Source organism: Pistacia vera, unplaced genomic scaffold (assembly GCF_008641045.1).
Source record: "Pistacia vera cultivar Batoury unplaced genomic scaffold, PisVer_v2 Contig512, whole genome shotgun sequence".
NCBI classification, from domain to species: domain Eukaryota; kingdom Viridiplantae; phylum Streptophyta; class Magnoliopsida; order Sapindales; family Anacardiaceae; genus Pistacia; species Pistacia vera.
In genome coordinates, this window is record NW_022196349.1 from 342,599 (window position 1) to 357,430 (window position 14,832).

Sequence of the window (14,832 nt, forward strand, 5' to 3'; positions counted from 1 at the left end):
GTCATATACTATTTCCAGTTCATCTGCATTTAATTCTTTCAGGTAAGGTGGAAGCTCTAGTAATGATTGGAGCTTCATGTAATTTAATGGAGATCGAGGTGCTGACCAAGTTGATGTTCCCAAATATTCCCAAGATCCTTTGCAAGGAATTAGCGATCCAATGACTAGGGCAAAGACAAAGAGAATGAAAGAGGCTTTGCAAGGCTTGATCATGGAAGTGCAATACAAAGAGGTTGTACTAGAAGACTCTAAGACTAAATTCGAANCTTAATGAAGGGGTCTTCTTCATTTTATATCAAGCTGAAGCGTGTAATTATCATTAAATCCATGGGTTGGTGTGATTGTCAGGATATAATCCGGCTTTATGTCCCATTGCTCTCTTCCCAAGCTGATTTCGCATGATTTATTGCAGGGCAAAGGGACACGTGTGAGCTTCATATCATTTGGCAGGTCTGACGTGTGCGTGTTGCTCTGACGGGAGCAGGTCACCCTTCACGTGACTTTCCCACGTCAGCCCTTATTTTTCCGGGCATAACAATATTATATAAGAACTATCTTTTAGTTCTAACTATGATTTCATGTTTATGAGATAAATGTGGGGTGTTTAGAGTATTTGTAAAAACAGAAAACTAAATTTAAATTTAAAAAATTTAATATTTGGATAAATTTATCATTATAAAATTTATTAAAAAATAAGAAGTCCGTTTATCGAAAACCAGTCCTCTCTCAACCCATATAAGAGAAATAATTAAAAATGGTGTTATACATATTCATTGATTTGATTAAGATATAAAATTTTCATATACATAGTTTCTATGAAGTTGTCAACTCTAAAAACACTCTAAAAACTAAAATAAATACCTTGTTTGATTTAAATTCTAGTAATTTCTCGTTGTATGATCATTTATCTATTTAAATAATGTAATTCGTAACAGTTCTTCAAAATATAAAACTCATAATAGAAAAACAAAAAATGAAAAGAAAAAATAAACTAATAAATAACTTTATAAAAGAAGATCAAGTGGTAGTTTTGTTTTCTTTTAAGTCTAGAAAGATGAGATCTGAAAATAGAAAAGAACATTAAGTAGTTTTAATAATTAATACAATAAGCTTTAATTTACTTGTGAAATTTTGAATTCTAATTGACCTAATTTTTTTTTACTTTTTTGTTTAACTACAAATTCAAAGCTTTGAAATAAAAGTATCAAGGAAATATTTTTTATTACTATTATACCCTCATTTAAAGGAGGAGATGGGGGCTAAAAGTCATTTTCCTAAACCTAAAAGAAGAGGCCCAAGAAGGCCCTATAAGACCACGATCAACACTTCTCTATCCAGTTAAATTCAAATTAATCTACGGAAACTTCTCAATAAACAGGAAAAAAAAAAATCTATACTCTTGTTTGCAGTGAGTTATTATCCCTTCGCCAAACAAAATAAAGTAGTTCTCTTTCATTATCAAAGAAATCGATCAATTATTGATCTAACCAACCAATTCGAGCATTTCCAGAATCAAATGTAACCAAATATTTACAATGTACAAAAAGGATGTAAGTTAAACAAAAATCCACATAAACCTAAAAATATGCAACACCAATTCAATTTAATAATCATTAAAGCCTTCATTCAGCTTGTTATAACCCTTCCTTTACTAACATAATTAAAGTATGCCTATTACCTTTCTAATTGATTCAAACTTGGTTTATTGAAATCCTTGCTAACGCCCTCAAGTCCAAACCAAGCTTAATTACACAGATCAAGTCACCAAATTCTAAGATTTAAATGCTATTCAAATATGAAAAAAAAAAAAAAAAGAATTAAAAAGCAAAATCAAGATATTTAAACACAAAATGCTCATAAAATTTTAATAAAACACAATTAATAACAACTATGAACATTACGTATCATTCTATAAGAGTAATACTAAAAAAGAATCTCCACTTTGTACCCAAATGTAAATTGATTCGGTAACACCACATAAATCATAAACTGATGTGGTAAAACATTGTTATGCCAAATCGACATCACATTATTACTATAAGTCTAGTATTCTTAAATTCATACAAACGTGAAAGTTATGATAGGTAAAGTACCATTAAGTTGATAGAGAAACACCAGAAGCCTTGATAGTTGAACAGAGTCCCAAAAGTCCAATTGTTGAGTAATAATAATCAACAAGCACGATTTTACATTTTGCAAACTCTCTTAGATTTGGTTCCATTCTCATCAAGTTCCTCCACTTCTACTTTCATTCGTATTGATCTGCTCAGGGTTGTGACATCATGGCGTTTCCTAGTTTTACTGTGGTTACTAGTGTCATCCTAGGAGCCATTTCTCGATAGACAAGTTCAATTGGATCACATTGGGCTGTGTATATAGCAGAGAACCCCACAACATTTTACCTTGCAACCTTTTACAGGGCCTTTGTAACCATAGATAGACGGACGGAAATTAAATGAGGCAGTTGTATAGTCTCCTTAAGAACCCGGACAGGACTAACCAGTACGATGTGATCGGAATCAATGAACGTGATTGGCCACCTACCAGTAACTGAAAGGTTCAATCCAAATATAGAGTGATCCCAATGATTATCATTGCTTTGAAACTGGTAAGAACAACCAACATAAAGACCACGACCACAATAATCCCCTCAAAGCAATAATGGCACATAGAGCAAACCAATGAACTTTCTGTTGCACAAATGCTGAGGTGGCACAATAGTTATCGAAGATCCTGAATTTTGAGCTAAACCAATCAGGAATTTTACTCCTGGTAGACATAAAACTAGTTGAAGGTGTTTTTTTCAAATACCTGAAATATAAATGAAAATTCATGATTTCTGAGAACTAGAGAGAGATAGAGAAAGAGCAAAACGGTACCTTTTCATGACAAAGTCTTAACGATGTAGTTGCCATATGTTGAATTCGTTGTTGTGAATCACCAAAACATTGTGTGCATGCTTTTGATTCAGTTGCAGGCAGTTTGTAAATATGAACTCGATTCTAGCATATGCAAATTGGCAACAGCGCTCATATACTATTTCCAGTTCGTCTCCATTTAATTCTTCTAGGTGTGATGGAAGCTCTGGGAATGATTGGAGCTTCTTGCAATTCCTTGCATCTAAAGTAGTGACAACCGGAAGCTCTGGCAATGATTTAATCATTTACAATTGCTTATCCAAAGACGCTTTAGCTGAGAAAGTTGTTTGATGCTTCTAGGTAAGCTCTCAAAATTGTTCCCTTGTAGATTTAATATTCCAGAGAGGACATACAACAAAGATCTTCAGGGATTTCAGCTAGATAGCAATAAGACAGATTTAAGTGTGTTAAGGAACCTAAAACTGAAAACGAGGGCAATACCAAACTTCTACATGAGAAACAATCTAGAACTTGAAGTTCTTTACAACAGCAAAGAGGATGGTAATTCACTAATAGCAGTTCTTCTTGCATGGAGGGTCCTCAAAAATTTTAAATTCCCCAAGTTATCTGGCAATCTATCGACTTTGAGCAACCAGAAAGATACATGAGCATAGAGATGTCAAGCTACAAATACACTTGGAATGGTCTCAAGATTTTTGAGATCCACCAATGTCAACTCATGAAGCCCATTTAAATGTTCAATAGAAGATGGCAGCTCTTTAATTTAGTTGCTCTAGCTACAGAAAGATATTGTAAATTTTTTATTTTCTCTAAGATTTCTGGGAAACTCCTAAGCTTTGAGCAATTCCAAAGTTTAAGCCTACCAAGAGATTTCATTTCACAAATGCTAGTAGGAATTTCTTCTATTCTGGTCCCAGATAAATCTAATTGTTTTATACTGCCTGAAATCTTTGGAAGATTCTATTTTTGCAATATCTGAGATTCACAACCTCAAGCACTGGGCATGTGAGAGGTCTGGGATCCTAGTCAAGTATCTGGACTCATGAAGATCAATCAATTTCAACATGGAAGCAGGCTGTAAAAAAATTAAATGATTAAAATAAATTAGTATAAGTGAACCACATAGTTTACACATGAAATAACACATATATAATAATAAATAATGCCTTAGTCCTTTCCACAGTTGTTCCACCTTGCTATAAGGCAATTTAAGTTCAACAAGGTTCTCTATATCAAATTTTGACGGCAATGTTTTGAAAGGGTATCCCTCCCAATGGAGATACCCAACTCATTTGAGATATTTCAGACCCTGAGGAAGACGCACTTTAGAAAAATCCTCAAACTAGAGATGTACTTTAGACATTTTACAAACACTTTGTAAAATTTAGGAGTATAAAACTTCAGTAGTCTAAGATTAGACATACTTGCCAAGGCTCCAGAACTTAACCATAGGTCTATTATTTTTGACATATCTAAGATATGCCTTCAATTGAATCAGTGCCCTGATAATCAAAAATGTGGAGAAATATTTCTTCTATATTCATAATGAAATGTACAATGAATTTATAGCAAAAACAAAAAACAATCTAGGGAGTAAATTGTTACATTCCTATTATAATTCTATTTCCTATTCCTATTATAATTCTATTTCCTATATTACAAAAGAGATAATTCTATTTCCTATTTTATATTTCAACACTCCCCTCAAGCTGGAGCATATAAGTCAATGCACCAACCTTGTTACAAATAAAGTCAACACGAGAACCTTTGAGAGACTTAGTGAGGATGTCTGCTAACTGGTCGTTGGAATTGACATAACTAGTTGCAATCACCCTGATAGAACTTTCTCTCGAACAAAAGAAAAAACCCCTTGTAGTGACTGAGAGGCTGATTTTGAGTAATCCATGAGAAGGTTAGGTGTCTTGAAGCTGACAGAAAAGCAAAAACTTACGTGCACCGGAAAAAACAGAAACTCGCCGGAAAACAAGCGGCGCGTGAGGGCGCGTGCAGCGGCGGCCGGCGACGAAATCACTGGGTTATGACGACGATGGGAAGACGATCAGTCTGGTGTGATTAGACCAGATTCTGACGTTGCCGGAGAACAGTCGCCGGAAAAAAAAATTCCGAGAAAGAGAGAAGAAAAAAATTTGAAATTTCAGACACTTGGCTCTGATACCATGTGGAGAAATATTTTTCTATTCATAATGAAATGTACAATGAATTTATAGCAAAAACAAAAAACTAATCTAGGAAGTAAATGTTACATTCCTATTATAATTCTATTTCTATTCCTATTAAATTCTATTTCCTATATTACAAAGAATAATTCTATTTCTATTTTATATTTCAACAAAAAACAACAAAGCATAAGTGAATATAAATGCATAAAAGCTTCATAAATCTACAAAGGTAAAGATAAAATTGTATGGATTGATTGTTGTTATTAGACATTTAAATAAGAAATAAAATGAAATTCATAGGCTCTTGACCTTATTTTTTTTCAATGTGTTGTAGAACATGGCAAGCTCCTTGGGAGATTCTTGGAAAACAATTTCCCAACCCATTTCTTGCAATAAATCATGCATTGCAACTTGTTATTTGATATTGTGATGAGAGATTTCTAATGAGATTATCCAATCCAAAATTAAGAGATTAATAACGATCTAGCATTATTGAGCTACATTATCTTTATCCTCTCCTTTAAAGAAACATGATATCAAGAAATATCTCTTTCTCATCTCTGTAACTGTTTAGTCTGTATAACTAGCTTTAACATATCATGAACTTTGGGATCACAAACCATTTCAAGTTATACAATGCGCTTTCCCATTCACGTTTGCTCTTTTGAAAGAGGAGGAACCAACACTTTAGAGCTAATGGATTGTCTTTGCATAATTATAACACTACTGAGAGCTCCACAAGATCTTTAGGGACGACTTTGTTTAAAGGCATAATTACAAAACACACAGACCTTCATTGTGGTTGAATTCCTCAACCTCATATATGGTACGGTATGCACTCCACAGCTACAAAGCACTTGTTTATCCCAAGTAGTTATAATAATTCTACTTCACGAACGAATTGGTCAAGCCCTCAGTTAAGAGTTTAAATTGTTCAAAATATTTAAAACATCAAGAACAATGAAAACTTTTCTGCGTCGAAGTCTATCCTGGATAGTTGAGGAATTATGGGAGTACCTATTTTGAGATTTTCTTCTTCTAATATTTGAGAAAGAACTTGGTCTTTAGATGAATTAATCCACATTTTTCTGATTCTTCTCTAACATTATAAAAAAGTAGCAACCTTCAAATTCACAAGAAATTTGGTTTAAAACCCATTCCCCAAATTCCTATAATTCGGAATTTTGAAAACTCAAATACTCATGCATAACAATGACTTGATTGCTTAATGCGTGACTCTAGTCCAACAAAGCCTTTAGAATCACTTGAGATAGATATATTTTTCAATTTCTTCAAAATATCTTTGACAATTTCGTCTACAAGTGTTGCCTCAGGATCAAATGTGAAGATAAATAGTACTGAGTTGGAATGTACCATGATAGCATAATATATAAAGCAATTTGTATTTTCTTTTCCAGTAGAGGACTAGAATTGTGAATACCCCTTAATTTGTCCACATAAATAAAAGAATTTTGACAAGATTATGTCCTATAGTACTGAAGAAATTAATTTATCAAAAGGCTATCTGGGATATCTTTATGACTCTAATAACAAAGGCAAGCTTAATAAATAATCATTCAATAAAAAATACACTACAATATAATCTTTATCCAGTCATTTCTTAAAAATGCATTTAAATAAGATGTCTTATAGAACTCAAATGGGAGTTAAACAGTTTAAGTAATACCAGAAATTTCAATAAACTCATTCTGTGTATTATAACATCCAAACAAGTTAGAGAGGTCACTAGTATTGAATATAAAGCTTGATACAACAAGTTCACAACAAAGGACATACGAATTAAATAAGAAAAAAAAAAAAAAAAAAAAAAAAAATTTATGTAATCACAGTTCTCACAGCATCAATCAAATAGAAGATTTAAAAAAAATAATAATAATAAATGAATGGCGTCTAAAGTTTAATTTTCATTTACATTTACTCTGTTAGAAGTTTAAAGGTTCTCATATAGCATTGCTAGTTAGAAAATTATAAAGACTTTAGAGAAGAGTTGAATTACTTGGTTACAGAGGAACCCATCCAGATAAATTGGCCGCTTCTGTCAAAGCATTCCTCCAGTTCTGAACCTTGTTTCCCATCATTTTGAACCGTTCTTCATGCTTCACAAACGCCTCCCCGAAAGTTCCTGTTTGCTTCTGAATGTCCGACGGATTTACATGGAAGCATACTGGTATAACCATTTGGTTATTCAATTTCTTACATTCAAGAATTTGTACAAGTTCATCCAAGCACCATCGGGAAGACGCATAGTCTTTTGAAAAAATGACTACTGAAATCTTGGATGATTCAATTGCTATCAAAAGCAAAGGTGAAATTTCATCTCCTCTTGAAGTCCACTGTCATCAATAAAGGTTTCAATCTGTTTTCGCTGCAAAGCGGCATAGAGATGACTAGTAAAGATATCACGAGTATCCTCACCTCTGAAACTAAGGAAAACATCAAATTTGGCTTGAAGGGTAAAGGAATTACAAGATAACAATGATAATGAAGAAGCCATAAATGGAAAATACAAGATTTCATGATGCGAAATCAGTGAACAGACCAAAGAGATTCTCAATTTTAAGAAGTAAAATTCACCATAAGGAAATGTTGCTCCCTTCCACGCGACTTCTTATGACTTTCTTGGACCTTTCTATTACAACAAAATGTAAGAGAGCAAAAGTCAACGAGACAGGAATGTTGATGCTGAGGGAGAAAACGCGGTCAGAGGAATAAATATTGATTAAAGAGAAGACCAAGAAGACCTGTTACTCTTCTGGATAGTTTCTAAGTAGTAGATAACAAGTTTGTTGGATATCAATGGTAGAGAGACGAGGCCAAGGTGTTTGACAAAATGTTTAAAAGAGGGATACATTTTTGTTATTCAATATGATTCATGACCGTTTATTGGTGGTAATGGTATAATTGAAAAATTGCTTTAAACACCTAGCAGGGTCATTGATGTCCGGGTCAATTTGTGCACACCTCGACTAATCCTTTGAACCTTGAAATTAACGATTAGGTATACCTTCAAGTGACGACCCCTATAAACAATCGAGAGGAATTGGACTTAAAATCTCTTGAGTAAACCCCCCCAAAAAAGTAGGTTCCCCCAAACACTTTTTTTTTTTTTTTTTAGTTTACAAGCTCAAAAAAGTTACAAACAAACAGATTAACTTGATTTTAGAACTTATAAGCTGATTTGCTCAAACAAACCCCCTCTTAATAAGATAGATATACTTTATAACAAAATCTTTCAAGATCCCATTAGTGAGTTCTGCCAAATGTATAAAAATGAACAAACATAACCGAATACCTCTACAACAAACACAAACAATAGGATATTCATGAGCACTTCTGGCCCTCTTTATTTGTAAAATTCAGAGCCGTATCAGTGTTCTTCTCATTGGTTCAATAACCCTTCTAAAAGTCTTTGGAAAACATGATACATCCATTGGTTTGTTCTCCTGCAACCGATGGACAATTGTTTTGTTTGGATGTGGATTCAACAAATAACCACTTAAATAACTGAAAATAGTCATTACTAAAAACGCAGAAAACAGGGGAGAAAATAGAGCAGCTCATTTGTATCTCTTACAAATGCTCATTCACTCATTCAGATCAGGTAATTACGTTGGAGAAATGTTTTATAATCATTCTTAAAAACAAAAAATACACATCCCCCACATCATGTTAAATTTTCGTTCACCAGAGTTAATTTGTTACTCTCAAGTTTCACAACATTGTACTTCAGCAGTTTTAGCATATTTGGAAATTGGTAACAGCAACAAGAAAATTATTGAACTACCCAAGTTAAAGCATAGGTCAAGCATTCAATATAATCAAAAAGCTTTTTAATCAGTAAACCAAACTTAACTAAACATTTTGGCCACACAACTTCTCTTGTAAAATCTATAGAAACTAAAATAAGCAGCAGAAATTTGGAAGGGAACTAACTTCAGGAAGAGCCGCCTAGGCCATCTATTAGGCCACAGGGAATTTATTTCTTTGGACAAGCCTTCTGGGATAGCTTAATTAGTTGTGTGATCAAACACATCCATCCAGAATAACATTTAATTATAAGACTAAAATTAGTAAGAATTGATTACAAAACAAACTAATTTCGAATCATTTCATGATAAATTTTCTATAAACCCAAATCATTATTATGCTCAATCAATGCCCATGAAAATCTATAAAAGTAGTTCTTTGAATTCTTTATATTTATCCAGTGATACCTGATTCATATGCTTCAAAAGGATTAATCCAACTTCTCTATCAGCTCCAATTTGTGTCAAACCTAGCAGCAGCAAAAGCATCCACCTCCTTGATAAAGATAACTGCAGGGGCATTTCCTTTAGCAGGATGGAATCTAACACCAGCCATCCAATTGGCCTGATGTATACAAAACGAAAGATATCATAAATTATAACTCCCTAAAAGTATAAATGATATGGAACTTCCAAAATTAAGGAGAATACTCCTTTCCACTAACGATACAAGCTTTGCAGTTATCCAGCAAGCACACAGGATTTGTAGAATGTTAAGGATGACCTATCAAATATAGCACAAGTTTCATCCAATGTAGTGAAAGACATAAGAAGTTGTGAATTTGCCTGCATACTTACGAACAAATCCTGAGCCAACCACTCTAATGAATGATGCAGTAGTAAGATTAGAAATAGCTTTGGCAAGTGTGGGTTTTTCGATTCTCAGGAAGGGAAAACTAGAATGTTGTTGTTGGAGAAATATCCTTGCTCTAATCATCATATGCTATCACTAATAGTTTAAGCCTCAGTTGGGAAGAAAAAGGCTCAATAGTGTTTTTATTTATAAATAACAAATAACAAGAATAAGAAAACATTGGAATAGGTGTTGCATCTTCAAATGATTTGATAGAATAAATTCAATAATTTTACACTTCTCCGAGTGCCAAGGACTTAAATTATTTAATTGAAAAAATTTCCCACCTCGACATCACAATTAATAAACTGATGAGTATTCTAAAACGAATGATGTGCATTACATAGCAGCTTCAATGTAAAAATTCAATAGTATAGCATTACATAGTAAATTCAGAATAGATAAACAGTATAATAACTTATTACTCTAGCTGGGGGCTTAACCTCCTAAAACAAGGTGTAATGATGTGCATTTACTTCAACAAAAACATGCATATTTGAAGAAATTAATTAGAACAAAGAATGAGCTCAATTCCCCCAAGCATCATGCATAGGTCAGTTGAATCAAGAAATGTGTGTCACAAACACTTTAAAAAATTAAAAGGAGTGTATCAAAACGAGTAAAGATCTATCATATCAAACCAACCAGTAATTTAGTATTAGGCAGGGAAAACATACAGAATACAGCAACAAATTATGAAAGCAGTAATTTCCCCATGAACCATAGAACTCAGGCAATGTATCAAATATAAACATAATCAACCCAATACCAGCCTCAGAATTAAGCATTTAAGAAAAACTTCAAATTTTGATACTAAGCTAATCACAATGCATATTACCTGAAGCTGAAAAGTTCCATCAGTATAACTAGTACTCAGTTTGAAATGCAGGAACACAACAAAAGCATTATAGTGCTTTACACAAAAGCTTGTTGTGTTGCATGAAATGGAAATGTTGTTGATTAAATAAGTAAATAGAAAACACTATTTGATGAAAGTGAAGGTAAAATTTCAAACAATATAAGCTTCTAAGATGTATTACTTGTTCTCATAGCAATCAACGTATCATAATATGCGACTTAAATAAACCTTATCATAGAAGGTCTCTAGTTTTAATATTTCTTAATGGAAAAAAGAATAACCTGAGAGCTGAACTATGTTTCTGCAATTATAGACACAGGCAATACCTTATACGCAACATTCGAAGACAAAAAAATAGCATACTGATAGTACTCATTGAGAACAATTTCTAAATACTATAAGCTTTTAGTGACAATAATTTCTAAACAATCATTATTTCTTCATCAGATCTACAACTTAAACTTCTACTTGTGACATCATGATCAAAATAGACATCATGACATTCCTAATTTTAGTGTCCTCTCCCCAAAAACTTGATTGATTGCACAAATTCTCAGTACAAATGTTACACATCATACATAATAACTTAATACAAAGTAAAACTAGGCTTAATATTATTCTAGCTCTAGAAAATCAATATATGAGAAACTTAAATCTATTAACTGTAGAACAATAGGGACTTTAATCGATAAGGTAAGAAAATATTAATCCTATATAGAAACCTAAGAAATTTAAAAGTTAAAATACTAACATAAAATAAGAGTCTAATAGACATTATGTCAATTGAATTAAACTGATCACTCATCCTAAAATTAGCACTCATTTTTGTGCAGATATTTACTTGTAGCATACCACATCTTAATTGTATTAAATCAAGCCACAAAAAAAAAAAAAAAAATGCTGAATATTAAGTGTGTAAAAAATAACTCCATTGACGAGAGAATAAAATTATTTAAGGTCATTTGTTTTTCTTCTGAATATAAAATAAACATATATAGTCATCAACTTCGTTTTCTTCTATTTTCTTTATGAATGCAAATAATTAGCCACCACTTATAGGAGGGATAATGGCCAATTCATCTTTATCTTTAACAATAATTGAGTAATTTGCATATTCCTCGTTTAAAGCAAGAACCATGCAGCCATGGATCTCTTCCAAGCTTGGAAACTTTGCAACAAGCTTGTTCAAGCAATCTTCAGTTGTACTACCATATGATGCTTCCAGTGGTAAATCACTTAAACCGGTTAAATCTTGAGCTCTGGCAAAGAACAATACCTTTATTTGAACCGATGATATGTTGTTCTCTATAGATATACAATCTGAATTCCAAGACTTGGTTTCTCTTTCTGTAGCATCCATAGTAGATACAGAAATGTGTCAATTAAAATGGAACTACTCACTGCAACAATGTCAAATTCTAAGCCGTGATAAAAATCAATATCAAGAAGCAACATAATTGCCAAGAGTTACATCAGAGAGAACAAGAATCTAAGTTCTCTGAAAAAATAGTCCAGATAAAAATAATTTGTAAACGAAAGTAAACAAATCAATCCAACATTGTCCTACAACTCACAAGTAGAAGGCATTCAGAGATTCATCGAAGTCAAGTTTATAACCTATTCTTACAGTGGTTGATTTTTAAATTGCCAAACAAAGCCCAACTAAAAAATGTTTCAAATCCTAGAAGATAAAATCACTGTAACATGCCTGCTAGTAGAACTTATTCCCCTTGATAAACTAGAATCTAAGTAGGTAATCTCACCCTAAAGACGTAACAAGAAAGATTGGTACTAGCACTGTAATCATTATCTGTGATGAGAGAGTGGATTTTAGGCTATGCCTTTCCCAGCAAACAGAGCAAATATGTAAATTTGAGCATAAGTTCCCGGTGGCAGAGCCACCTTATGCTTCAGATAAAAGATTACATGATGTCAATTAAAACATATAACCCTACTTATTTCATTTCCTAAGTTTTGGCACCTCCATTTACTTCATTTTACATCATTCCAAATTGACCCCATCTCAAACACTTACAGTCCTTATATCAAATAATGTATACCTTTTCCATCATGTTGAGGTGAATGAAACCTGCATAAATTCAAAGTTAAACTCAGAATGTTACTACTGATATATGTATGAAACTATCAAGAAACAAGTTGAAGACCACTCTGTTAATGTGTATCACTGTATTGTATACAGAGGTTTAGCTTGAGCACATACTTCAGGAAACAAAAAGAACCCAACATTCTATTCAAGAAACCATTCAGGACGGCAATATAATCTCCCCTAACATCAACAATATGCTTTTGCCCTTTTGCAACACAACTCAAATTTCAGAAATTAACTGAGTGAAATCTTTTTTTAACTGCAATTCAAAATAAGAAAGTAGTGAAACATCAGCTAAAAATAGCCACAATTTTTCCGAATAATCATAGGGAGTTTGGGAAGTGCCTCTGGAAAATGTTGTCAAATAGTTAAAAGCTAAAAGCTGTAAGCTCTACTGTAGTGTCTAGCTGAAACCAATAAAAATGCTTTTAAAAAAGTGCTTTTGGGAGAAGCACTAGATAATTCTCTATTTATCTTGTGGCAACAAACAGCTCTTAAAGAGTAAAGTGAGTATTTAAAAAAAACACTTAATAAACATTTTCAGAAAGGTACACTTAAGTGCTTTTATGAAAAGCACTTCTACTAAGAAAACACTTCCTTCAAAATCACTTTTAAACCCAGCTCCACAAAATTAACACAAGCCACTTTTGAACATTTAAAAGCACTTCTGGCAGTTCCCAAAGCACTCTCAAGTCCAACACACACTATCATGTTGGCTCTCAATTAGCACAACCAGCATTCAAAAACAACAAAACCTTAAATATTTCAGCTCCCACAAAAAGGAAAAAAAAAGTCCTTGCTCTAGATATCACATATGTCACTCATAAGTCATACCCAGAAAAAAAAAATTAAAACAGAAAAATAATAATTATTCATGAATCAGTAAATTGAATAGTTACGAGCAATGAATCAGGATTATATTAATATACAGAAGTATAGAACCAAATTTAAACCAAAACCCAGCAAACAAATTCAAAGAATAAAAAGCTATTGTAAAGGAGAGTTACCGGGAACCTGAAGAGAAGGTCGTGGGGGAGACGGTGGAGCATGGAGAGAAGAGGAAGACGAAAATGAAGCGACAAAATTGAAATAAGAATGACTTGTGGATTTATTTTCAGAATTAAATATTATTATGTTCTTTTAGACATGTGAAAGGCTATGCCGCTATGGTGGGATGGGATGAGCTAAATAACCATGTAATATATATTTTATATTTTATTTAAATATTGTTATATGGGTGCGTTTGGGTTATTATTTCTATCAATGTCAGATTATTGGGGTAATGTCATCTGATATTACTTGATTACCACATTTGATTATCAAGTAATATAAGATTTCGGTAATCTTCAAATATCAATAGCAGTTACTATTGGTAATATTGGAGGTAATCTGATTACCTCTATTTTCTTAAGTATTCTGAGATTACCAGGGTTATCCTTTTTTGTTACAATTTTATCCCTTATTAATAAAAATTTTGGACAATAATGCCCTCATCTTAAAATAACTTTACATTAATATCCTATTTCAATTTTACCCTTGCTTAACTAAAATTTTGGACAATAATGTTTTTGTATTTAAAACAATTTACAGACCACTACCACTCAGCCACCACTACCACTGCCACTCAGCCACCACCACCACTGCCACCCAGGCACCACCGCCTACAGTGGCCAACCACCACGGACCGCCTCGAAAAACTCGTCGGAGTCCCTAAAAAAGAATGAGTTTCGGTGGGAGGCTCTGGGAGTCATCGATAAGGACGTTTTCGGCCATATTGATGGCCGAAAACCGCCAGATCTGGCCGAAAATGGCCAGATCTATTCTGGCCATTTCCGGCCAAATCTGGGTGAGATCTGGCCGTTAACGGCCACGTCCGTGGCCGTTAACGGCCAGATCTCGCCCAAATCTAGCCGCTAATGGCCACCGATCTGGTCGGAAATGGCTAGAATAGATCTGGCCATTTTCGACCAGATCTGGCCTGATATGGTCGTTTTCGGCCATCAATATGGCCGAAAACGGCCATATCAAAGCCTCTTAGTCACGGTGAGTTGCTGATGGGGACTTTCGGAGACTTCTGGCGGTGGTCTGCGGTGGCAGCAGGCGACGGCAGGAGGTGGGGGTGATTTC

General features: G+C 33.5%; 1 protein-coding gene across 18 annotated transcripts; it reads right to left on the reverse strand.

Moving 5' to 3' along the window:
* Window positions 1-7,213: 7,213 nt before the first annotated feature.
* LOC116106385 (molybdopterin synthase sulfur carrier subunit-like) lies at window positions 7,214-13,860 on the reverse strand. 18 transcript variants are annotated; one of them, XR_004124305.1, is made up of 6 exons: window positions 13,720-13,860; window positions 12,659-12,687; window positions 11,875-11,945; window positions 9,295-9,396; window positions 8,373-8,523; window positions 7,214-7,445 (listed from the first exon to the last, which is right to left on the reverse strand). XR_004124305.1 is itself a non-coding variant. In XM_031392747.1 (6 exons), the coding sequence occupies exons 1-5, from the start codon at window positions 13,752-13,754 to the stop codon at window positions 7,689-7,691; spliced, it is 258 nt and encodes an 85-aa protein (XP_031248607.1). In that variant the 5' UTR covers window positions 13,755-13,860; the 3' UTR covers window positions 7,214-7,445; window positions 7,655-7,688. The 18 variants fall into 18 exon arrangements, 10 of the variants coding, with proteins under 10 accessions (XP_031248607.1, XP_031248605.1, XP_031248614.1 ...); XR_004124304.1 differs by having other exon boundaries at window positions 8,373-8,553; XR_004124307.1 differs by having other exon boundaries at window positions 9,295-9,451; window positions 13,713-13,860.
* Between the last annotated feature and the right edge of the window lie 972 nt (window positions 13,861-14,832).

What these genes read in the sequence shown, in the direction of transcription:
- LOC116106385 (XM_031392744.1), bottom strand. Translation starts at nt 13,754, where the DNA reads ATGCTCCACCGTCTCCCCCACGACCTTCTCTTCAG. An exon ending in CCCCACGACCTTCTCTTCAG is followed by an intron (nt 12,688 to 13,719) that starts GTTCCCGGTAAC and finishes GAATTTATGCAG; the next exon opens with GTTTCATTCACCTCAACATG. An exon ending in ACCTCAACATGATGGAAAAG is followed by an intron (nt 11,946 to 12,658) that starts GTATACATTATT and finishes TGGATGCTACAG; the next exon opens with AAAGAGAAACCAAGTCTTGG.